The sequence below is a fragment of the Scylla paramamosain genome, chromosome 30 (genome assembly GCF_035594125.1).
Source record: "Scylla paramamosain isolate STU-SP2022 chromosome 30, ASM3559412v1, whole genome shotgun sequence".
Classification (NCBI taxonomy): domain Eukaryota; kingdom Metazoa; phylum Arthropoda; class Malacostraca; order Decapoda; family Portunidae; genus Scylla; species Scylla paramamosain.
Window position 1 is genome coordinate 5,264,258 of NC_087180.1, and position 25,618 is coordinate 5,289,875.

At 41.1% G+C, this 25,618-nt stretch overlaps 1 protein-coding gene across 5 annotated transcripts in view; it reads right to left on the reverse strand.

The window, feature by feature from the left end:
• The window catches only part of LOC135116179 (rho guanine nucleotide exchange factor 11-like), a 128,354-nt gene that overhangs the window by 25,369 nt on the left and 77,367 nt on the right, over positions 1-25,618 (reverse strand). For 3 of the 5 annotated variants that reach the window (XM_064033475.1, XM_064033472.1, XM_064033477.1), the window contains 4 exons: positions 10,248-10,379; positions 8,044-8,231; positions 6,860-7,060; positions 2,734-3,080 (listed from right to left, as the gene is read on the reverse strand). In XM_064033475.1, the coding sequence (XP_063889545.1) occupies positions 2,734-3,080; positions 6,860-7,060; positions 8,044-8,231; positions 10,248-10,379 (868 nt within the window). The remainder of the gene's footprint in view (positions 1-2,733; positions 3,081-6,859; positions 7,061-8,043; positions 8,232-10,247; positions 10,380-25,618) is intronic. The other 2 variants (XM_064033474.1, XM_064033476.1) reach the window with 2 other exon arrangements.

The following is a 25,618-nucleotide window of genomic DNA, read 5'->3' on the forward strand; positions in this document are numbered from 1 at the left end:
CCTCAGCAGTAAAAGGTCACCATATCATGAGTTTGCTGTATCAGATACAGCTAGGCTGGTCTTCCTTAACAATAGCTGCAGGTAATGTTACCACATTGATACACCCAGGTGACAAATGATGATAATAACAGAACCTCTGCCCAAGGAGCTTAGCACTATAGAGGGTTCACTGTTGTTCCTCAAGCCATGAGGATGTGTACTCTTTGTTCTCCTGAAGACATTTGCTGCCTTGACAGTAACTTGGTGAAATACAGTGAGCAGTCCACATTGTAGCTCTAAATTGGGCATGGCCTGTTCTTGTGTATCCAAGGATGTGCAGCACCTGCTGCTGCTGCTGTTGCAGTGCTGATGCTGCAGCATCTCACTGCCACTCTCTGGCTCTGCACAAGTCCCATCGGCCCATGAGTGGACAGTTTAACTGTCAGTGCCTCCATGCCCCTGCAGCGTGCCTATCCCACATGGCTGTTTACCCACAAGGTTCTCAGGTTCTCTAGGGCCCAAGAATATCACAGGAAATTCTCTGCAGACATATCAAGATTTTCTGCCAGGCATCTTTCTTGATGGAATCTAAACAGTTATGGGTGATGTATTTGCTGTCTTGGTATATGTATTGCCCCTGTGGACCTATGGGGCAAAGGGAGGGTACCCCCCAGCAAAAGCCAGGGCTTTTACAGGCCTGGAGATGTAAAATTCCATATTTCTGATGCCTTTGGGATGTTGTGTAAGTTAGAGATAATGCCCAGCCTAACACCCCATGTAATGGTGTCAGGGTTAGGCCCTGTTCACATTTGACAGTTTCACCCTTGTGGTCAAACAGTAGCAGTGTAATTACAATGTAAGTTAATGGAGGCTTTCACACACAAACATGCAGTTTTTCCTGCTGCTGCAGCTCCTGTATGGGTCTGCCTTCCAACTGTGCTGAAAACGTGAGGGTTGATTTGAAATGCACTTGAATGGGAGTGTACACACTTAGCAGTTTGAAGGCCACATTGTGCTTTCATTGGTTACCATGGCCCATGACCCTAGCCAATTGAATTTGTTCCAGCAAATCATCAAATTTCATTGACATCCTGAAGCAAATGTAAAAAGAATTTGACTTCACAGTCTCTCAGCTTAGGGTACAATGTTATGAACATCCCATGGGTTAGTTTGTCATGTAGAAGATGAATCCAGTGTTGTCTTTGTCTCTTGATGTGCCAAGCTCATTGCCAATGCAGAAACCAGACATGCTGTCTCTTCTGCGTACATACTGACACTGCAGCAGAATGACTCATGATACTAGCCAGGGTCAGTGGCACAAGTCCTATATGGCAAAACTGCCTCTTGTGGAAAGCTTCTGCAGTTTGGACCACACACTGTGCAGTTAAAACTGCTTGTGTGAACAGGCCCTTAGTGTCATGCCATGCAAAGCAGCTGACTGGACTGAACCACAGGAAGGTTGGAGGATCTGCTGAGGAGACGACAACTTACCGTTACCCTTCCAATTAGGGTATAACAAGTGTAAAAGAGTAGGGCATGTGGAGTAGTGGCAGTGGTGTTTCTGTCATTACTCAATTTCCTCAACATTGTTATTCTTCATCCAAGTCACTTATGATGCCATTTCACTGAAGTTCATTATCATCTGACTTTTAACTCTATTTCAAGAATCACTTCACACTTGAACTTGCTCTCAGACAGAAATAAAAATGATACACTGCAACATGTGTCAATCATACACTGTGTGGCATTACCAACCACACTGCACACCATTCCCATTGTCTTCAAGGACTTGTGATAATGTACTAATTTGTCAATATATCATTAGGAGTCATCAAAATCATACAAACTGATAAAATGAACCCCTGTGTATTGTCAGTCAACCAATGATTTATAGAGATAATTCAATGGTACCTCAGAAGAAATTTTCCATTACATACTCATCAGTAAGGAAGGGGTTAAGAAGTGTGTGGTGCTTTGTATGGGCCACCCCATGTGGGATTGTTGGCCTGGTATATATTACATAGATTTATAAGTAGACTGTAAACTTATAATGAGGCTCAAGCTAATGACCATGATACTTATGTGAATTTTTACCTTTAAGTTGTATAGTCTTTAGCTAAAGTATTACAAAAAGTATTACAAGGGATCCTTGTGATATTTTAGTAAAAATATTATATGAAGTTAAATTAAAGATGGGGTAGTCTACATTAAATAAAAGAATGACAAGAGATTTATAAAATGCTAATTAGAGTATGTAGAATTTACCCAAGAGGAGAAATAACTGAACCTGTTAAGTCACACCGAAATGTGTAAATAAAGAGGGTACAGTTTTGCAACCACTAGTATACAAATAATACCTCAGCTATCAACACCTTGGTAACTCCTTGCCATAAGAGCTACTTTATTTTTAACTGAGCAATATATTATAGATGGACATTGCCATCCAAGTGAAATGTCCTGCAACAAGTGGCCCACAAGAACATCACATTTTCACCTTATCTTTTGGTTAACTCAACATACAAATTCCACCCTCTTCAACAAATAACTCAAATCCTAGTACCATGCCACTTGTATTTTCAAGTTTCTTCTTGTTTTCAACAGGCCTATATCACACTTCTTTATGCTATGTCTAGGCACTATAACACGACATCCTGAGTATTTACATGACCCAGTAGACTGTGTTAAGAAATCTAAGAAATAGTTCTGAAGTAGTACTAACATGTTGAGTGGATTAGTATCAAGGATTTTACTCACCAATAATGAAGAGAGTTGCTGGGACAGTGTGGCAGAAATGTTCATGAGTTTGGTCATGGGGGCCTGGTACAAGGATGTTCCAGTAGCTTTCCCCTCGTTAGCCCTTGCTGCTATAATGTCCCCTTCAGTGAGGTTAAGTGCTTCATTTAGGCTCTCTTGTAAACACTTTGCCTGAAACATTGCTGCCAACACCAGCTCCTTCGGCTCTTTGTTGCCTACTGCTGGCTCACCTGCCATGTCCACCACACTCTCAAAGTCCTCATAGGGAATGTTCAGGATGTTGGCAATGATCTGTTGCTTTTCTTCCAGAGCCTGCCGGATCTTGAGATCTTTACGTCGTAACAATTCTGCAAGATAAGTGAAGTGGTTATCCTCTTTATGTGATGAAAGGAGTTTCTGACCATGAAAAAGGCTTTGAAAGAGACCAAATATAATCAAGCTATATTCATATGGCAAATAAGCATAATACTGAATGCAACATTACGAATCATTGCTGTGAGTACCAACCAACCTTGTTGCAGAACTGTGAATAACTAATAACTATAATGATAGGTTACTGATACTAATCATATGAGTCAAAAGGTTTTACATATTACAGTACTTATAGAAATGTTACAGACTGCTTCATGATTATATCATAATGAATAAACATTCAATGGTTCTGAATAAGTGACTAGCCATATAGGCACCTCCACCATTAGTTTAATTATCATGAAATATATACATAACAAATACTTTAAATTTTAATATTTACATTTAGGCAAATGATAAAGAAAATTAAATTAATAATTCAGAAGCAATATCGTGCTTATATATTTATCTACTTTTGTGAAACCATGATCAAAAGAAGTCTAAACTAACTTATCAAGCATCCCTGCCTTATATATGAAGTAGATCCAACTGAACAATGACATGTCATTTAATGCAGTGATGACGCCATAGTAGTGATCCTGAGGGACAAGGCTGTGATGGGAAGGACACTCCTGACAACTTTAGATGTATGTGTGTGTGTGTGTGTGTGTGTGTGTGTGTGTGTGTGTGTGTGTGTGTGTGTGTGTGTGTGTGTTTACCTTGTTGTATTTACCTAGCTGTAATTTAAAGGGCCTGAGCTACGCTCAAGTGGTCCCATCTCCACATTGTCCAGTTTTTCCCTTGAAGTTGTGTAAACTCATTGCCGATACTACATCCTCAATGAGCTTGTTTCCAAACTTCTATATTTCTCAGCACCTTCCTTTTCTTAGTTTTTTTGCTGTGGTCTCATGTGTATCTGGTATTTCCTACTTCTCTTAGCAGCAGTTTTTCATTATCAATTTCTTCCACTCTATTCCACAACTTATAAATCAATCTTAAGTCTCCCCTTTCTCTTTTTTGTTCCAGTGTTGGCAGATTCACTTCCTTTAACCTGTTTTCATGTGTTAATTCTTCCACTTCTGGAACAATCATCATTGCCATCCTTTGTATACTTTCTAGTTTTTTTACATGTTTCTTCTTGTGGAGAGACCACACTGATGCAGGATATAACAGATATTGTCTAACAATGGTGGTGATTATCTTTATCATATCTTTATCCATATAACGGAATGCTGTTCAATATTTCTCACCATTCAATATGTATCTCTAAACATTTTTTTTTACATGCTTCTCCGAATGTTGACTATCCTGTATTATCAATCCCAGATGTTTCTATTCTTGTACTTTTATTATTTCTTCATTTCCCATTTTATATGCCCATTTTTGTCTTTCACTTTTTTTTCACAACATTTTTTTGACATTAAATTGCATCTCTCATTTCTTACTCTGGTCCCAGATTATATTAAAATCCTCTTGTAGAATTTTGTAGTCTTTGTTGTTTCTTGAATGTCTTTGCAATTTTGTATTGTCTGCAAACAAGCTCATGTAACTCTTTGCTCCTGCAGGCATATCATTTATATTGAGCAGGAAAAGTACTAGTGCCAGCCATGATCCTTGGGGTATTCCATTATCTATTTTTTTCCATTTTGATAGAACATCTTTTACTACTGTACTCATTTCTCTTCCTTTAAGTAACTTTCCATCCAGTTTTTTTAAATTTTTCCATATAATCCTCCTATATTTTCTAGCTTCCATAATAACGTGTTGTGAGGAACTTTGTCGAAAGCGTTTTTTAGATCTAAATACACACAATCTACTCACATGTATGAAAAAGTGAAAGTAACACACACACACACACACACACACACACACACACACACACACACACACACACACACACACACACACCTTAAAAAAGTAAGTTGATTTCTTACAAGTTTTCTATTATGTGAGTATAATTCACCTACAGTCATCTGCTTGTCATCCAGCCAGCTGTTCCATTATGGTAAGGGTTTAGGGATCACAGTGACCATCTTTGAGTAAAACTCGGACCACTTACATACTACATACTGGGACAGTGAGGTCACAACCCCATCGGCTTACATCCCATATCTACTTTTTGCTTAGTGAAAAAGGGGTACATATTAAGATGCTCACCCATCTGTCTTACTCTGCCCAGGAATCAAACTTGGGCCTTCTTGATTGTGAGCTGAGCGTGCTAACCGCTACACTACACAGTGTGTGTGTGTGTGTGTGTGTGTGTGTGTGTGTGTGTGTGTGTAGACAAGGCTCAATATGCTTCCTTATTTATATACTTAAGACTGCTTCCTCTTATATTTTCAATCTAAATTCTTTTAAAATAGTTTTAAATATTTAGATATTATATACTACTTAAATTATTTATTGCTACTAACCATTTACTGATACAAAGATCTATCAGTCATTATGTCCTAATGATTCAAACTTCATATACTGGAAATGTTAAGTTTAGTATTATATCAAATCTCTTAACAATGGCTTTTTATCCAGCACATACACACACATACATACATACATACATACATACACATATATATATATATATATATATATATATATATATATATATATATATATATATATATATATATATATATATATATATATATATATATATATATATATATATATATATATATATATATATATATATATATAAACACACACACACACATATATCTTCTGCATCTTGTAAAAAGCCTTAGGCTGAATGTAACAGGGAAAGGGATACTGGCATAACATATAATTCTTGTTTCCTAGCTTGCACATAAAATATTAATATAATATATAGCTGGTATTAAATAACTTTCCTAGGCAACAGCCTATTATTTTTTTTGAAATCATGAATAAAAGTTTTATTTGTATATGTAGTTTTTATATTCTAAGCTAGAACTGTTTCTTTTAGAGCAAAAAAAAAAAAATAAAAAATAATAAATAAAATAAATAAATAAATAAATAAATAAATAAATAAATAAAAGAAAAGGTTAGTGTATTACTTTTGAGCCACCACAGCAAAGGAGAAAAGAAGACATTCTCCATCCAGGCACACAAAGCCTTAAGTGTTCTTCCTTACAAAGAGTATTACTAAGAAGTTTATATATATATATATATATATATATATATATATATATATATATATATATATATATATATATATATATATATATATATATATATATATATATATATATATATATATATATATATATATATATATATATATCAAAATAGTCCTTATAATTAAGAAAAGAAAAAAAAAAAATCATTCAAAGTGCCATAAATGTTAGTTTAAGGATATTATACTGCCAGTCCATGCCAAGATGCAGTGGAGGAAGGGCTGCCATAGAGTCATGCAAGTCAGCCAGAAATGAAGGCAGAGGATGTGAATTACTGAAAGGTAAATCATGAAGCTTCCTTAAGGCTCCTGATGCAGCCTGGGTCTGGGGATGTTTCTAACAACCCAAGACTAAAGGGCATGAGGCCACTTACTCATTATATAGTACACTAATGCTCAAGGGTTTATTGGCATATGGCTCACTTGGCACGGCACCCCCTCCGTCAGATTGTGGGGACAACAGACAGCTACACTATGTAACACAAATTTAGTGGTTCTACTGGTACCACCTCACTTTTTGGCACAAATCCATATTACTACAAAAAAGGGAACTCTCAAACTCACGCCTCTGCTGTTTCTTTCTCATCAGCAAACTGAAGACAAAGTAGGAAGAGAGTTTACCTATGGGGGTGAGGACCGGCTCAGCAGAGAGGACCACTCCCTGAGAAACCTTCACCTCCGAGGGCTGGATGAGCGTTGGGCCCTCCACGATCTGGATGATCTGGACCTCCTGGAGCCGGCGGCCGGAGGCGGGGCTCCGGCCAGCCGTGGGAGAGGGGCCGCCCGGGCCGCTGCCGCTGCTGCCTGACCCGCCCGCCTCTGCTGTCATTACCCAACAACAACCACCATCACCACTCAGCACCATTCACCATCACCACTTGCACTGCCACCACCCTTGTCTGGTCACTGCCTTCGTAATGATTGGATGGGAGACACTTGGTGGTGCCACCACTACCATGCACTACAATGCAGGGAGCCACCAGGCAATCTCCTCAACCCAAGGAACAAGCAGTTTAAGTGGCATCCATGATTTACTATATGATCTAAATGTATGCAAGTAGTATTAAGAAGGCAGTGATGAAAGCTCAACCTTTATCTGAACTACAATAGGAGGAAGGTGCCAGTGGTGAACAGTAGATGGGATATTTGTTTTTGGAGTGCACAGTGCAAGCTCAGAAGATCCCATTGTGAGAGGCTGAACATTACACACTTGAGCCCCCGCCATGCAGCAAGCCAAGGGTATGGTCAAATTTAAATAGCTAGGTGCATTACTTACAGCAGATTACAGAAGAGGTCAGTTCATAGTGCCAATATGATCAATACATTACAACTTAAGAGGCTTATCAATACTGGAAATAATTTGATGCTTAGTGTCTCTGAAAATAGTCAAGGAGCTGAAGTATTGCAATCAGTAATTTCAAGTATAAAGAGTTGGATTTTTGGTGTGCCATGGCCTTATATTGCCCCTGACACACACACACACACACACACACACACACCCTGGCCTCTGGTGCTGTGCTGGGGTAAGGCTCCATGCAACAATGAGCAATGGGATATAGTGAAAATGGAAGGATCATGGCTACTGAACTACCAAAGGGGAAGAATAAAATACATATCCTTGATTCAATACCACAAGGTGCCAGGGGTATCCTACATACAAGCAGAGCATTGAAACCCAGAACCAACTGCACCCAGTCAAGGGAACACTATAAGAGGGGATTGCTTCTCATGTATGGCCGAGATGAATGCAAGAAAAGAAACACCTCATGGGGTATGGCATTGCCATAGCAAGGATATGGACCTACCTGTCTTCTTAACAAGTGTTTCAGGTGAAGCTGGAGGTTGGGCAGGGGTGGCAGGAGCAGGTGATTCTTCAATCCTTCCTGATGACTCTGAGGACTTTGCTGCTCCCTGTTGAGTCTTGCTATCCACAAGGCTTTCAGCAGTGGTATCTGCAGCCTCTCCTCCATCTACTTCCACTCCATCATCAACACTGAAACACCAGAACCTCACAATGTAACCTCTCCCATTGTTACATAATCACCATTTCTAGCAAAATTATGTGGAACTTTAACATATACCAACTTATAACAACTTCACAGTGGGTGCTGCAGGACCTCTGCCAAAGTAACACAGATACTTTGTACTTCACCACAAGCATTCTACACTGTGACAGAAATACCCCTCACTGACATGAGAAGCACCTTTTACAAACAGAAGTACTCCTTACTGAAACAAGCATCTCCCACTAAAACATGAGCAATTCTCATAGATGCATAAATGATTCTGAATGTAACAAAAGAAACTGTCAAAATCTAACAAACACCTACTGGCATAAAGTAAGCACCCATATCACAGAACACAAGCTCAATAATGCAGAGATTGACACCACACAGAGGATAATTTAAGTCTTTCATGTTCTGGTTTACATTTCATGGGACATTTTTTTAATAGATATCAATATGATGATTCTGCATGTCATAAAAAATGAGAAAAAAATAAAAATAAATAAATAAATAAATAAATAAATAAATAAATAAATATATAAATAAATAAATAAATAAATAAATATTTTCTCAAATGATCTCTATAAAGTGTTGATGTTTTTAATGATAATGCTAATTATTTATTGGAAAGGAAGTTTATTCACTCATGTTTTGCACTGGTGGGTAAATAATAAACTGCTCTAGTCCTTAACCACTTCACACTCAGATGCACCACCTAATGCTGTGAGTACTTAACATTTTCAGCAAAATGTTTTGTATGCATTCCTATATTCTAACAGTAATTATAAATTCAAAGCATGACATCAACACCAAAGATAACTAAAAGCTAACTAAAATACAGCATTTACACCACCACTGGCATTACTGAACAGTGAGATGACATCAGGTGTGTCCTCTCCAAAAAATATCAGCAACAAGCCTCCAGCCTCTCTTTTGAAAAGGCTAAATATCCTCCAACACCCCATCTTTGTACTGACTCATCAACCTCACCTGAAATGTCACTACCAGCCTTGGCCAAGGAGGCCATAAAACCACAAACAATACTAATTTTGAACAATACTAATTTTGCTCTGCCCCAATAAAAACAAAAATTTGTGAGATCAGAAGTCAGGCACTCTGAGGTTTCCCTCAGTGTTAGAGAGGATAGAAGCCATAGGAGGATAGTTTGGAAATCAAAGCCATATGCCTGACTATCAAAAGCTTTTGATATGTCTAAGGCAACAGCAAAAGTTTCATTGAAATCCCTAAAAGAGAATGACCAAGACTCAGAAAGGAAAGCCAGAAGATCAACAGTAAAGTGGCCATGACAAAACCCATAATGGTAATCAGACAAAAGGTTGTGAAATGATTGCCGTTTAAGAATCTTCCTATTGAGAATAGGTTCAAAAACTTTAGAGAGAGGCAAGAAATTAAAGCAACAGGGCAGTAATATGAGTAATTAGAATGGTCACCCTTTTCGGGAATGGGCTGAATGTAGGCACTTCCAGCAAGATGGAAAGGTAGATGTTGATATACAGAGTTAGAAGAGTTTGGCAAAGCAAGGTACAAGCATGGAGGCACAGTTTCAGAGAAGAATAGGAAACTTCATCAGGTCCATAAGCCTTCCAAGAGTCAAGGCAAGCAAGGGCATGGAAAATATCACTGTGAAGGATCTTAATGGGTAACAAAATAGTTGGAGGGTGGAGGAGAGGGAGGAACAAACCTTGAATCATCCAATATAGTGTTTTTGGAAAGGATTTAAGAGATAGAGATAAATGAGATGGAATTGGTGCCATCAGGTTAAAATGGAGGAGGGAAGGATGAAAAAGCAGTTATTAGATATTTTTGGCTAGTGACAGAAATCATGAAGGGAGTTAGATCTAAAAATATTTTGACATTTTCTATTGATGGAGTTTTTGGCAAGTTGGAAGACAGACTTGGATGATATGTGTGACTCACTGAGTGGCAAAGAATAGTCGGTGGATGAAAATATTTAGCACAATACAAGGCCACTGTGAACTTACTCTCTGAGAGCATCTGAGGATGGAGGCGTGGAGTCATCAGGATCCTGCAGGGGCGTATGTGGGTGTGCGCGGCGGTTCCTCCCTTCTCTTGCCGTGTATGCCTCCTGTGCCTCCTGGATGTGGCGGAACCATCTGCCAAAAGAAATAAAGATAAATAAATAATATACATTAAATAAATAAAGAGTAATATTTCCTTTTGTTCATTGATCAGGTTGTGTTATAATTCTTTCATTTTTAGAATATTCACAATAGATGTGCAGCGCACAAAGTTATGTACTGTTGCAAACACTTCTTTCATAATAACATAAAATGTACCCTACTGTATCTAACTGTAGGTTACCTCTCCCATCTTGCACCATGTTTACCTAGCAAAGCTGCAATTCTTGTTGTCCATTGTTAGTTAATCTTCTTCAAAAATGAGTTGCAAGTGAAACAGTTGAAATGAGATAAACCTAAGCATCAGGTAGCATAACCAGTTAGATTGAATTTTTAGATTTTGCAGGACTTGTGAAGCATAAGAACTAAATTTTTAAATGGCAGTTGTGAAGCGTATTGTTAGAGCTAGTTTTTGTTATTACTATTGTATAAGATTTTCCTCCTCTCTGCCTGGTCTGTGCATCCTGAGGTCAGGCAAATGTGGATATTAGGTAGGTTTACTTAATATGGAGGATGTAGAGAGGGATATATGAATAAGAGATAGTACATATTTTCTTCATTATCTATGACATAGTATTACCATTACTTTAATTATAACTTTTCTTTTAAAGTAATAAATTTGTTACTTGATAAGATAATAAGATAATAAAATGTCCACAGTGCCAGCAAAGTGGTGATGGCGGTGCTCAGGTGTGTGGCTTGTTCGGTTGGCAGTCTCGCCACTGAACAGGGCCATGTGTAAATCTTGTAAGTACACAGAAACTCTAGTAACCTTGTGTTTCCACATCCCTGCTAATTCTTAGTGAACTAAGCATCACTAAAATGAACCAGAGAGAGAGAGAGAGAGAGAGAGAGAGAGAGAGAGAGAGAGAGAGAGAGAGAGAGAGAGAGAGAGAGAGAGAGAGAGAGAGAGAGAGAGAGGACAATTATATGGTGAGTACAGTAGTGACAACTTTTGAGTCAACTTCATAGATTCACCACAACAGTATGGACACATCTGTTGCTGGACCCTCCACTTATAAACAATCAGGTTAATGTTACCTTTCTGTTCCTAGGTATGCCTCATAGGGATAGGTTAGGTTAAGGTAGGTTGGGGCTGATCAGGTAAAAAATTAGGATAGTGCCCTTGGGGGTTTCCAGGGATAGAAGTTCCCCTGGTTAGGTAACATTGTGTTAGTGTCTTTAGTGGAGTCCAGGGGATTGGCAAAGCCTCCCAATTTAGGTAAAGTTAGATTAGTGTCCTCTGGTGTGTCGGATGGGGGTGTTACATTATTTTATTTACTATTTATCTTTTAAAAAGGCAGATTTTCTCCTTAGATTTTTCGCCGACTAATTTTATTCGTTATCTCTCTCTCTCTCTCTCTCTCTCTCTCTCTCTCTCTCTCTCTCTCTCTCTCTCTCTTTTTAATGATGAAACCTGTCGCAAACTGTTTTTGTTTATGCACTACTTTTAACTCGCAATTTTCCTCTTCTTTGCTGCCTTGCTCACAGATGCTTTCTTAAAATGAGTAAATATCAATTTACAAGCTTACATGAAGAATAAAAAAATCAAATGAAATAGAGTAATGAATTAAAGGCAATATTGGCCGAAATAAATAAGTAAAAGTAAAAACATTATTTTATTTGTAGTGTTGGTAACGAACACGTAATTCCCGGCTGAGATGACTCTGGGAAAGCTGGAATGAAAACCTGAAATGCTCAGGTAGAGAATGCGTTGTGGAAACCAGACACACAGCGTGATCAATCAGTAATATTAGAAAACCTACAAATCACGAACGGAAAGCTGCAGGCACTCATCACTCAAACCTGAGAGTACATAGTCTGAGAGTACATAGTGAGAAAGTTCTATTTAAATGCCCTTTCTGATAAAGAGGGAGAGAATAACGTTGGAAAGGGATCTTCGCTAGTGTCCGATAAATACCTTGTCTTTCTTATTCCTAGCTCAAGAAAAGTCGCAGGCCATTAATACAAATAAGTAAATAAATAAATAAATAAATAAATAAATAAATAATAAATAAATAAATAAAGCACTTAATAATTTAACCAGTCAGTAAGAAAGATGTTTCCAGAGCAAGGCTTTGCATCCGTTCTAACCCTTTTCAGCAGCCTTCGAGCTTAGCCACCTCATGGCGTCGCCCCCGGCGCCCCATGGCTCTCCAGTGGCAACAAAGCCTATCCGCCCAACAACATCGTCTCGCGGACCCTAGCCGACCAATGACAGATGGTGGGCGGACTGACGTCAACATGACGTCATCGACCACACTGCAGCCGCAACCCTCAGATGCTTCATTTCGTCTATTATTCTGAATTTTTGTTTCAGTTTCGCACTGGCAGATGGAACTATATCTCTCAGTCTATACAGTCTCGGGCACTCCAGGCCTATCTATTACACTGAGCTTTACAACATTGCACCAGTCTTACTCGCAAACGATTGTAAAATGCACCGCAAAATATGAGACAAACATCGTCTGCCTCATTGGAGAGAGACGGAAAAAAAATATCAATACCACATCAGCCTCCACGGTGTGCGAGTATTCGTCACACGCCTCTGCCCTCGAAGTAAATAGCTAAAAATCACGACGTCTCCGAGTTCACAAACCCTATGCACATAAAGATTAATAGGATTACTTTGCAAGAAACACCCCATCTCGATATTAATCCTTTACATGTAACATGTTTCATGGGAAGAAGGGAGGAGAAAAAGACCCCCCCCCCCCCCGACTGGGCAAAGTTCGTGGGCATAATGTGACACGCAGCTGTGTATTAGCGTTCTGCACGCTTTGTCATCCTCTCAACGATGGCAGCTCGTGTTATGTGCGTCATTCAGCACGTGACGTCATTCCTTTCATTACACAGACGTCACAGGCACATTTTGGCTAACCAAAATGTGTTTCTGCAACAACATGAATGTTTCCGCCCTGGTGCCTTCAATGTTATTATTTTTACCAGGAGTATTAGTTAGGCGGTGCAGTGATGTGAGGGATTTGCCATGTGTGGCGGGAAGAGGCGGCAACAGGGAGCTGAGGGTAGAGGTGGGAGGGACAGCTTTAACACGCTTCATAATGTTCTTGACGAAGCGGCTGCCTAAGGGAGGAGGTCCTGCTAGTGATGAGGATGTACTTCTTGCTTTCATCGTAATATAATGCTGACAATATTCACACGCGCATATTACTGTGCTACCGTTTCTACTGTACTACTGTGCTACTTCTACTGTAATACTACTACTACTACTACTACTACTACTACTACTACTATTGCTGCTGCTGCTGCTCGTACTGCTGTTGATATGCTGGTACTACTGATGGTGGTGTTGTGGCTATCATTGAGGCTGAAATATATATACATAGGTGAAAACACTATTCGTTTCGTTTGTTCAGTAACATCAGATATGCCTCATATGTTCAGTAACATCAGATCAATGCCTCAAAAAACTTCACTGAACGGTGTGTGTGTGTGTGTGTGTGTGTGTGTGTGTGTGTGTGTGTGCCACCATACCCGAGTCACCTGGTTGCCTAGCAGCGCAGGTGACTCCCTTCACTCTCCCCACCCAGTGTGACAGGCCGAGACGTGAGGCTGTGATCGATGTGGCAACAACAGCAAATTCCAAAAGACATGGTATAATATTGAGAAAGGAGGGAGGGCAACGAGAGGGGAAGGGAGGAGGAAGAAGAAAAAAAAAAAGTATGGGAACAAGGAAATCTGCGGTAGTAACTTTTTAAGTGTAGCATGAGCAGACGTTAAGAAAGGTAAAGTTGGTGAGAAGACATAGTACTCGTGAAGCAACTCGTAAAATAATACTAGTGAGGAAGGCTGAAGAGGGATGAAGCATCAACCACAACAACACGTCGCTTCCTGCTGCTGCAATCGTGTTGAAGTGGAAAACAGCCTTTCCCCTCCTCCCCTCTCTCTCGTGACTTTACGACTCCCTTGTTTTTAATGAACATGTGGAAAACATCTCAAGAGCGTTTCTGGAGAGAAAGAATGGACGGTAGGGAGGGAGCAACACATCCTAAGTGCGGTGTACTGAGCAGGGCAGGAAAGGAGGAGGGAGGGACGGGAACAGTCCATGGATGTCTTGAGGCAGAGAGATAGAAGGGGTTAGCACCTGGCTACGAGAGATCCCCGTCGTTCAGACTTGTCGTGGTGTGGATGATGAGGATGGTGGAGGTGGTGGTGATGGTGGTGGTGGTGGTGGTGGGCGTGGTGGTGGGTGGTAGGCGGTGTAGGCTTCTCAGTCTTGTCAGTAAGAGAGCCTCGCCGTTCCGATCTGAACTTGTCGAGGGCGCCTCGCTCCAGCTGGAGAGACTTTCTCCGTAGTTCTCGAAACATGGCAGCACCCTTACCACGCTTCTTTTCCTGTTCCCCGAAACCCTCCACGGCTTCCCACGCCCTCTGGCGGGCTCCTAATTACTTGACTTTAAGGGCGCTAGGCAGCAACTACGAGACACCAAGGTTACGGAAGCCAAGTTAAGGCAATAGTCAGCGCCACCAGTCAACTCCATGCCTTGCTAAGACCACTCGGCGGGCGCTGCTCCCCTGCTGAATCAAACACTCACTCACTGCCATGAAGTATTTCATTGATTTTTGCCAACGTTTAAGGTATGCACGAAGATGCGATAAAACCCAGGACTGCGATACACAGGTACACTCCAATAAGTTTGAAAGCTCGCCCGTAGCTTTAACAACGCCACAGCAGCAGCAGCAGCAGCAGCAGCAGTGAGAAATGAGAGGCAGGTGCAGCATAAAAGTAAAAATAGTAACGAGAACCTGATAACAATGGTATTACAGAGTCCCGAGGGATGACGAGCCATGTTCGATAAACCAGCTCCTCCTGCTGGTCTACTAGTTAGTCACACCGAGGCTTATTTTCTGACGACTCACGCGCTGCCATAGGCTTGATGATTACTGGTATAAGTTAATGCAACTGTGTACACCATGCCCATATTCTCTCTCTCTCTCTCTCTCTCTCTCTCTCTCTCTCTCTCTCTCTCTCACGCAGCGCGCACCATTTGTTATCCTGACACTCGCCTTACTGGTCCTTCCCTGTAATCAAGTCACTTTGTTCGTACTAATTAAACATATCAATGGCATCTTTCCTCTAACTGAAATGCTTTCAGTACTGCTCTTCACTACCTGCTTTCTTCTATCGCACATGACCCTTTTAACCTACATGTATAGAAAAAAATACTTTGTTCTTTCTCATCAAATAAGTCAGGCACTACTCAAAGTAAAGTAGTTCTATCTGAATAAAGGTTGAAGTATCTGGCTTCCATTCAGTAGTTCAAAATAGTCTCTTGTTAAGTGTTGTAACGTAAATGCTCAGTGGACATCGCTCTCAAGCGTTAGGCGGTTTTGTCTTGAGAAGCGCGGAGAGACGGGAAATGTGAGGGAAGTGGAGAGGGGAACTGAAGAGAGATGACGTGAAAGAAAAAAAAATGTGTAGAAAGGAAGGAAAACGAAAGAAAAGAAAGGGAATGGAAGGATGAAAGAGGTTAGGAAGAGTAATATGACAGGAACGATCGTTGCTACACAGCCAGTGCACAATAAGTACCAAGAACATTTAGCAGCGCCTTGCTAGACAACTAACCGATCTTAGCTCACTAGCACTTAAAACTATTCTGCAGTCGACGGTCTGTTATACGTAGCAGTTGATACTACATTTAATCTGCATCTAAGGTTGTGTCTTGTTTTACCGAGATCACACTAAATAGGTGAAAAATTCTCAAATAGACCCAGCATCTTTACTTATTATATAATTTCTAGCAAGCCTATTATTAATCATAGGAGACTTATTGTGGTCTCATTTTGAAACATGAAAGCTGTGCTGTGCCATATGATTAGAAATCAATAAACACAAAAAGAAATACAAAAGCTGACGATGTTATTTAAAAAGTGATACGTTCAGGGACACCCAGCAGGACCCTTCAAGTCGCTGTACTCAAAATTCTGCCAAGGACGAAGCTCTGTTCTATACAGCATTTCATAGAATTAAATTCTGCGTCTAATGGGTACGTTTTCGGTTTCGCTAAAACAAAAGTAAAACTGAAGAATAGTTAAAACTGCAGAACAGTGAGCGCATTTCTTTTAAGTTTAATCCTGTGATTAGCACATGCACAAAAGTAATCTGAATTTCTTTCTTATTCTCATTCATGTCTTCATATTCGCCCATATTTCTTATAAAACTTTAGCTTGATCAGTTTATTAGTTCATGAGTTTGTATGAGATGTTTGCATATGCAAAATGCAAACTCAGATTTGGCATGTTCAATTATATACTACACATGAAATGTGCATAACACATCAAATTTCATTATCAAATGGACAGTTATTGAGAAACCATATGCGAGACACATTCACCTTTTGCAAGCTACCCATCAACCTCACCAGACATAAGTGATGAAATCTATATCAAATACAACTAAAAGACTAGTTCTATCAAATAGCATGAGTTTCGCTGCGATCGGCCTTGTAATACTGGAGATATAAGCTTGTAGATAGCTCAACGGGCAGGTCGGGCCACTCACAACACGGCCGATTCACCCACCTGAAAATAATTTCGCTCCGCTCACAAGAAAAAAGCAACTTGTTATGTATCACTAATTGTTTTCAAGCCGAGACTAACGAGTTAAGTCCTCAAAACAACAATCATGAAAAAAAATAACGCTAGAAAACTATTCAAGCTCCTTGAGATGAGAATGTCTGACATGCCATCGACCCATACGAGAATGTGCAGGGAGGAGTCTGCTCCCGCCAAGAGATGAAATGCACTCAGTGTTGAAAGAGATCATCGTCTACAGCAGCCTCGTGAGATCATATATATATATATATGTTACAGTCAATACCTGAATCCAGACAATTTGTAAAGTGACTTATTTTTTCAGGCAATTTGTGAACTGCCTGGTTAGGTTAGGTTAGGTTAGGTTAGGTTAGGTTAGGTTAGGTTAGGTTAGGTTAGGTTAGGTTAGGCAGTTCACAAATTGCCTGAAAAAATAACTTTACACTTTACAAATTGTCTGGATTCAGGTATTGACTGTAACATATATATATATATATATATATATATATATATATATATATATATATATATATATATATATATATATATATATATATATAATTTTTTTTTTCCCGCAGACCCTTGCGGACCGGGCAAAATAAACATCACCGTGCTGGTGACATCCATGACATTCATACGTACGTGGGTATATTACCCACGGCACTACGAACACCTACAAACACAGACTACTCTTGACATCCAAAGACAGGCTGCCTCAGCGTTGGGAAGGAGGGTTAGAGCCACAAACCTACAACCTACAACCACCTTGGATCCTCCATTACCGATGTTGAAATCCAATACCAAAAAGCTTACAATGGAGTGGGCTGGACGGTTGCAACAGGCCTGGGCGAGAAGCGGTAAAAACACTGTTGCTTTCAGGATTGACTGATGACTGTTTTATTCTTAGGCTCACTTCTCACCTAGGGTTACCGTTCAGCTAGGGACAGCCGTTAAGCCCCAATTGTGGCTGCACACGCATAGTTTATATGAACCCAGTATTTCCAATGCCACTTCTTCGTTCCTTGTTTTCGTTCGTTAGAGAAAACTTTGTTAAGTGTTGTAACTCTCTCTCTCTCTCTCTCTCTCTCTCTCTCTCTCTCTCTCTCTCTCTCTCTCTCTCTCTCTCTCTCTCTCTCTCTCTCTCTCTCACAGAAAGGACAACAAAGCAGCCAGGCCACACCTGACGAGGACCGGACGTCTACAGTGGACAATAACCAGTCCAATCAGCACTCCTCTTCCTCGTTAGCTGGCGAACGGCCTGACCCACTCCAGCCCCATCACCCTACATACTAACTGGCTGCATCACCTCACTTAACACCTCACCCTTCATCACTCCACACCTTCATTCCATCAACCCGACGCCTTTACCATTCCACCACACCACCCAACCATCCACACACACCCGTCCCATCATCCCACAGACCCACCAATTCACGCGATACTTCCACTATCTCTACTAACTCACTCTATCTCTCTCCCATACAAACATCCACCATCCTGCACAATCACCCCATACCCCTCCATCACCCGGCTTCATCACACCACACTTTGCTCTCTCTCGCCACCCCGCACCCACCCTATACTCACCACCCGCTCCCATCACCCAGCATCCTGAAAAAGTCGTCCCATCACCTTATACTCTCATCAACTCGCACTACCACTTCGCCACCCCGCCATTCAATATAAAACTACTTTTTTTCATTCTATTCATCTCATCGAATAAATAAATTTATTTCAGCTTTACTCTGTATGCAAAATCATATATTGGTCTTGGTGCCTCCTATGCGGCTGGCAGCGTGAGGGGTAAGAGTGGAGAGATGGAGGGGAGACTTGCAGAAATAAATGTTTGTTTTTGTGGCCTGGTGGAGCTAAGGGAGTGTCGGCTTCTATTCTCTAGGTGGTTCTCGCACCTCTTGTCTCGCTGCTCACTCTGCCAACCTCGCACGTCCTCCGTCCCCTATGTACACACACCCTAGTTAAACTTGTCTATATGTCCCACCGTCATGAGTGGATTAGTCTGCACTGGTATAAAACTGCGTAACTAAGGAAACACGTGACGCAACCGACTCTATTCTTCGTCTTACTTTTGGGGCTACTTCACAAAGAAAAAATAATTGTGTATATATATATATATATATATATATATATATATATATATATATATATATATATATATATATATATATATATATATATATATATATATATATATATATATATATATATATATATATATATATATATATATATAAAGTATTAATATGTAATAGATAAACTTAATAAATATATAAATGAATGAAAAAAAAAACAAAGTTGTAGGTCTTCAAACTTCCTTCAAATAAATTCGTAAACTGGTACCAACACTCATTCACACGTGCATCACCTTAAACTGCCTCAGCCTTCAAGCTGTTTTATTCTTCTAGTAATGAATCTTGTATTTTTGAAACAGTTTAGGGTCTCGAAAGAACTATTTTTCAAAGATCACGAATGATTAATCGGGTTCTTATGTATTTCTTTTTATTTTGGTCATTGAGCACAAAAGATTTGTTAAAATACCCCCCACCGCAAAAAAAAAAAAAAAAAAAAACAATAGCTTTCACTAAGTTGTCGAGATCAGACGCCCGATCTTTTGAGAATACAATTCCTCTTAACCTATGTACAATTTTTCAGTCTTGTCCTGCCCATAGTACTCATAAGTACTTCTGTCTCCGCCTCATTCTATCTGTAAAGATCCTGAGTATCAGTCCTACAGTCTCCACTCCACCCCTAATACCTCTACTGTACGTATTAGTTCAACCCGTCACCGCGGCGCCTATCGTTCCACAGGAGGGAGAAGGGGAGGGAGAGGAAGGGGCGCATATACCTCTTGACACCATCCGTCGATCTAGTTTTGCTGGATGATCTGCTTGGTGACTTGAGTCTCGTCAGGAGAGGCATGACGGCCACTTTTCTTGCCCAGCGATCGTATGATGTTTGTGGTGGTGCCTTGTAGGCTAGAAAACGGTGTACGTGTTACAGTGGTGCTGATGGCAGTGGTAGTGTGGCAATAGGCTAGAAAAAGGTGTACGTGTGATAATGGTGCTGAAGGCAGTGGTAGTGTGGTAGTGAGGATGGAGGTGGTAAGCTACTACAGGAGAAGGAACTGAAGTTGCAAAAGTGGTGAAAATGACGGTGGACCGTTTAGTTACAGTAACATGGAGTATGTGCTCTATGTGGCAAAGAGCTGGTGTACTGGCCAGGTAGCACACACACACACACACAAACACACAAGGGTTCTCAGCGTCACTCGGTCTACCCGGCACAGCCTCGGCTCCTCACGACCGTCACTTTCCCCTCACACCGCCACTCACACTATCGGCCACTGTCAGCAGGCAACCCAAGACACTGCCCCCGCGTGCCCCGACGCTGCGCACTCTCCCTCCTCTTACACCCTCCCGCACACACCATTCTCCTCCTAACTCTCCCTCCCCTTCGTTCACCCCTCCACGCACACTCCGGGACTTGTGCCAACCCAGCTATCACCAAACTCGTTGTCATCCGAGAAACCTCTCTACCACACATTCTGCACCCATCCACCCACCTCCAGCAATCATCATGAGGAATAGATTACTGATTCGTGGGAGGGATGATGTGACGAGTAGATGAATAGATGGATGGATGGAGAGAGGGAAGAAGGAAGCTACACGATGCTAAACGAAGGCAGGTCTTCCCTGTTTGTAGTCCCGTGCCAACACTCGTCCCTTGCCCCACTCCCCAGCCCCATAATACACTGTGCCACCGGCCTGCCTCGCCTCGATCGATGCTGCGTGTCAATCAGGTCGAATCAACGACTCCCCAACAATCGAAGAGGAACGGCAAGCCTCCCTAAAGACAAAATGTACACATAAAGGAATACACACACCCACTAAAAAAAAAAAAAGTCGAGCTATCCCTTCCTTTTGCTCTACTCCCGTCACATGTCCTGTTTGTTTCTAGCGAGCAAGCTCCCTATTTCTATGAACTAACCTTGCGAGAATATAGTAATTGCTTGACAGATATTCGTCGGAAAACTTAAATTACATAATATCCTGCCGACACACACACACACACACACACACACACACACACACACACACACACACACGAGAGAGAGAGAGAGAGAGAGAGAGAGAGAGAGAGAGAGAGAGAGAGAGAGAGAGAGAGAGAGAGAGAGAGAGAGAGAGAGAGAGAGAGAGAGAGAGAGAGAGAGAGAGAGAGAGAGAGAGAGAGAGAGAGAGAGAGAGAGAGAATTAGAAAAAAAACAGTATATGTACTTCTAAAAAAAAAAAACATTTAAAAGGGAAAACGCGATCGTGTCTAATTTTCCAGTATTAACATAAAAAAAAATGTAATACTAAAATAATAAGTAAATATGAAAATAAATAAAATGGAAATATGTAAATAAATAAATAGAAAAAAAAACATGAAATAATACAAACAATGAGTTTCGAGATCGTGACGCAGGAACAGTACTGTAAAACGCTTTGTTCTTCAAGACCTTTTTCAAAGGCCACAGACATGATGATTCTCGAGAGATTATATACATTTTTTTACTTCCGTTGATTATTGTGTCCTTTTTAATTTATAGACAAAATCACGAAAATACTCTTGAAAAACCGCAGTGGCTTTCACTTGAACATGTTGAAAAATTAACGATGTAAAACAGAAATGTTCCAGAATGTGGTCCATGATTAGCGTCGATGCAATGCTGCAAACACGCGGCCTGATGACGTCACTTTCGCTAATTTAGATCCCATAAATCCGGGTTGTATATCAGTGTGCCGAACTTTGAAGTGGCGTCTAAAATAGGTAAGTATTCAAGAGGCGCTTAGAGAGAGAGAGAGAGAGAGAGAGAGAGAGAGAGAGAGAGAGAGAGAGAGAGAGAGAGAGAGAGAGAGAGAGAGAGAGAGAGAGAGAGAGAGAGAGAGAGAGAGAGAGAGAGAGAGAGAGAGAGAGAGAGAGAGAATATTCATCCACTCACACCTCTTTACCGGCCAAATCTCTGACAACAAATATTAATAAAAATAAAAACAAACACTTTCTACAAGAAGAAAATCAAATGAGAGAGAGAGAGAGAGAGAGAGAGAGAGAGAGAGAGAGAGAGAGAGAGAGAGAGAGAGAGAGAGAGAGAGAGAGAGAGAGAGAGAGAGAGAGAGAGAGATTGCAAGGTGATTACTCAGTTAGTGGGCGTTTGTAGGTGAGGGAGGGAGGGAGGGAGGGAGGGGGGGGAGAGAGAGAGAGAGAGAGAGAGAGAGAGAGAGAGAGAGAGAGAGAGAGAGAGAGAGAGAGAGAGAGAGAGAGAGAGAGAGAGAGAGAGAGAGAGAGAGAGAGAGAGAGAAATTTTTTTTTTCACTTCAGGAGCAGAGAAGAGATCGTGGGAAAGCCTTTGCAAAATTCTCTCTCTCTCTCTCTCTCTCTCTCACACACACACACACACACACACACACACACAGTAGTGATGGTGACAGCTGAGGTAACTATGGGGAACGACAAAAGTTATAAAGAATATTGAATGGTGATAGTGGTGGTGGTGGTGGTGCTTGACGCCTTGTCGGTGCTCTGTGAGAGCATGGTAATCAGGAATGTGACACGTTTATAGATGAATGGCTGGCAGTGAGTGGATGCGACGCGGTGGTTGAAAGACTTCGGTGAAAAGGAAATTAAATATAAGCACAAAAAAAAAAAAAAAAAAAAAAAATTGACGAAAAGGAAACCCTTCCCTTGCTCACTTGCTTGGTGTATATCTGTCACTCGTTTCTGAAAGTGAGTGTGTGTGTGGGGGAAGGGGGGCGGGCGTGGCAAGTAGATGTAGTGGGATGAGGAAAAGAGTGTACCACTGCATCACCACCACTAGTCACCGTCCTCCTCACCACCACCACTACCCCTCCTGCGACAAGTACTCTCTACCACCACTGGCGGACACTTTCACGACGACGACGATCCTCACTACCACGACCACCCTCACCAACACCGTCCTTCACAGCTCACCTTAAAGCTGAACAACGCAATTGCATATTACGTCACTACACCAACTACTTACGTTGCCCTCCGCCGTAGTGGCAACCTAAGTCCCACTGCTTGGAGGACCACGCGATGCAAGGGGACGCATTTCATTGTTCTCAAGGGATCATTCTGCATGTGCATCTTTTTATCCTTTTATTGCGATGTGCAACAATTCACAGCACTAAAAGCAACGCATGGAATCTTTATAAGCACCTTCAGTAGAAGAAAGAAGGGAATAAAAATAATACGTTTTGCAATTTCTAGGAAGTACAATGTTTGGAGGTCATTATAAAATAAAAATAAATGTCTCGGTGATTAGTAATTAGAGAAATATGTGTGAAATAGCAGTCAAAAAAACACCTCCTTAAGTTAGTGTATTACCGCTCTCGTTACTTTTACAAGTTCTTAGTTTTCAAAGAAAACTACGTAATGTTTTCTTGTTACTACATCAACTCTAGTTATGCCAAACCTGTCCTCGCTTTCGTCGGAGCCTCCGTCAGCCCCTTCAACACCTGCCAGACCTGTCCCAGAACGCCTGGAGACCGACCCTGTTTATGGAAACATGATACACCTGATTCTATTCGGCTGAAGGGGAGGGACGAGCTCAGAGGAACGAGTTGATGAGACGAGTGGATGAAGAGGAACTGGAAGGTAAGAGTTGATGCAAGATCTAGTTTGTGGGGATAAAATAACACCAAGATTTTTTACGAATAAGCTGGCGAGAAATGAGTAACTAAGAACGAGTTACTGAAAGAATTACAAGTTTGAGGAACCGAGTGAAGAGTTGGAGACAAGTAAATGGATAGCCGAAATGGCAAAAAGGCAAGGAAGGAAGACGGCAATGATGGCATACGCTCGTGACAACAATGTATCCGCAGCGTTAGAGGAAAAGGAAATAAAGAAAGAAAGAAGACAAGGTAACGTGTTGATAAATCTGTGCGAAGTGGAGCAAGCTTGGTATACGTGCTGACATGAGGGAGATTAGTATAAGGGCGGGATGTGTGTGTGTGTGTGTGTGTGTGTGTGTGTGTGTGTGTGTGTGTGTGTGTGTGTGTGTGTGTGTGTGTGTGTGTGTGTGTGTGTGTGTGTGTGTGTGTGTGTGTGTGTGTGTGTGTGTGTGTGTGTGTGTGTGTGTGTGAGAGAGAGAGAGAGAGAGAGAGAGAGAGAGAGAGAGAGAGAGAGAGAGAGAGAGAGAGAGAGAGAGAGAGAGAGAGAAACGTCCATCTCTCTCTCTCTCTCTCTCTCTCTCTCTCTCTCTCTCTCTCTCTCTCTCTCTCTCTCACTTCCTCGTCTTTTTCCTTCCTTCCTCCAACTTCAGTAATCGTTGAAATGAAAACTGAAGGACTGAAAATAAAATAATATACATAAAAATATCGTCAAATACTTCAAATAATTCTTGCTTTATTTTCTATTAACTTACATTTTATTTATTAATTTATTTATTGTTCTTATTTTCTCAGCTTCAGTTTGAGATTAACTGTCGGTATCTCTCGTCTACACTGACATCTAGAATAATTTCCGTGTTGTGAGGTCACCTATTGACTCGAAGCGACGAAAAATCAAGCAACATTAAAATATCTATAAAGTTGATTACATCTCTTCTGCCAGTACTGCTACTACCACTGTCACTATAGCCGTGGTCACGGGACTGAAAGTTGCAACATCGTACTCTGGCAACCTACCCGTCGACACTGAAACCATAGAAGCGGTATGTTTTTCCTTAGGAATACCTACCACTATTAACAACGTACACAAGCAATAAATGTATGTTATTGATGGCAATCTCTCTCTCTCTCTCTCTCTCTCTCTCTCTCTCTCTCTCTCTCTCTCTCTCTCTCTCTCTCTCTCTCTCTCTCTCTCTCTCTCTCTCTCTCTGTGTGTGTGTGTGTGTGTGTGTGTGTGTGTGTGTGTGTGTGTGTGTGTCTGTGTGTGTGTGTGTGTGAAGCCATTCTTTCCCTCCGCTCCCCCTTCCACCGAACAGACCATTTCGTCGCTGATAGATACTTTTTCACTACCGTCTTGAGGCCACTGTCAAGTAAGTTGTGCGTGTGTGTTTAATTAAAGACAGTCTTGGTCTTTATCTATTAGACCGGCACCTGTTGTCCTCCGGAAGGACTCCAAAGCTCATAGAGATCGATCTATGGATAAAGTTGAGACACAACACACGTACCCATATCTCCCTGCATAAGAGGAGACCGTAACCAACTACTGTCACTGAAAAATTCTTGGCGACCTAAGTGGGATTCGAATGTACGCCCATCGAAAGGTAGGCGAGGACAGTTTCCACTGAGTTACGTGACGATGCAAGTCATCCCAGGCAAGGCTGTGAGACAGTGACGATGACATGAAGCGAAACAGGTTAGGCGGAGCGGTATATGGCTGCTCATTAAAACATTTGCAAGCATGAGTCAAGTATGAGGCGAAGGCTTAGGTTGAGTAAGAGGAGTTCAAGAGTTTTGTGGGCGATGCAAAGCTGAATATGAGATGTAGTGGTGGTGCCAGGCTGAGGATGTGTGACCTAAGTATTAAGTTCGTCTTGGAACACTCACTCTCCGCCAGTGACCGCATAGTGACCAAAACTCTGCGGAGGCCGTGTCGGGACAGGTAAACTATACTACCTAAATCATAACCTCTACGGG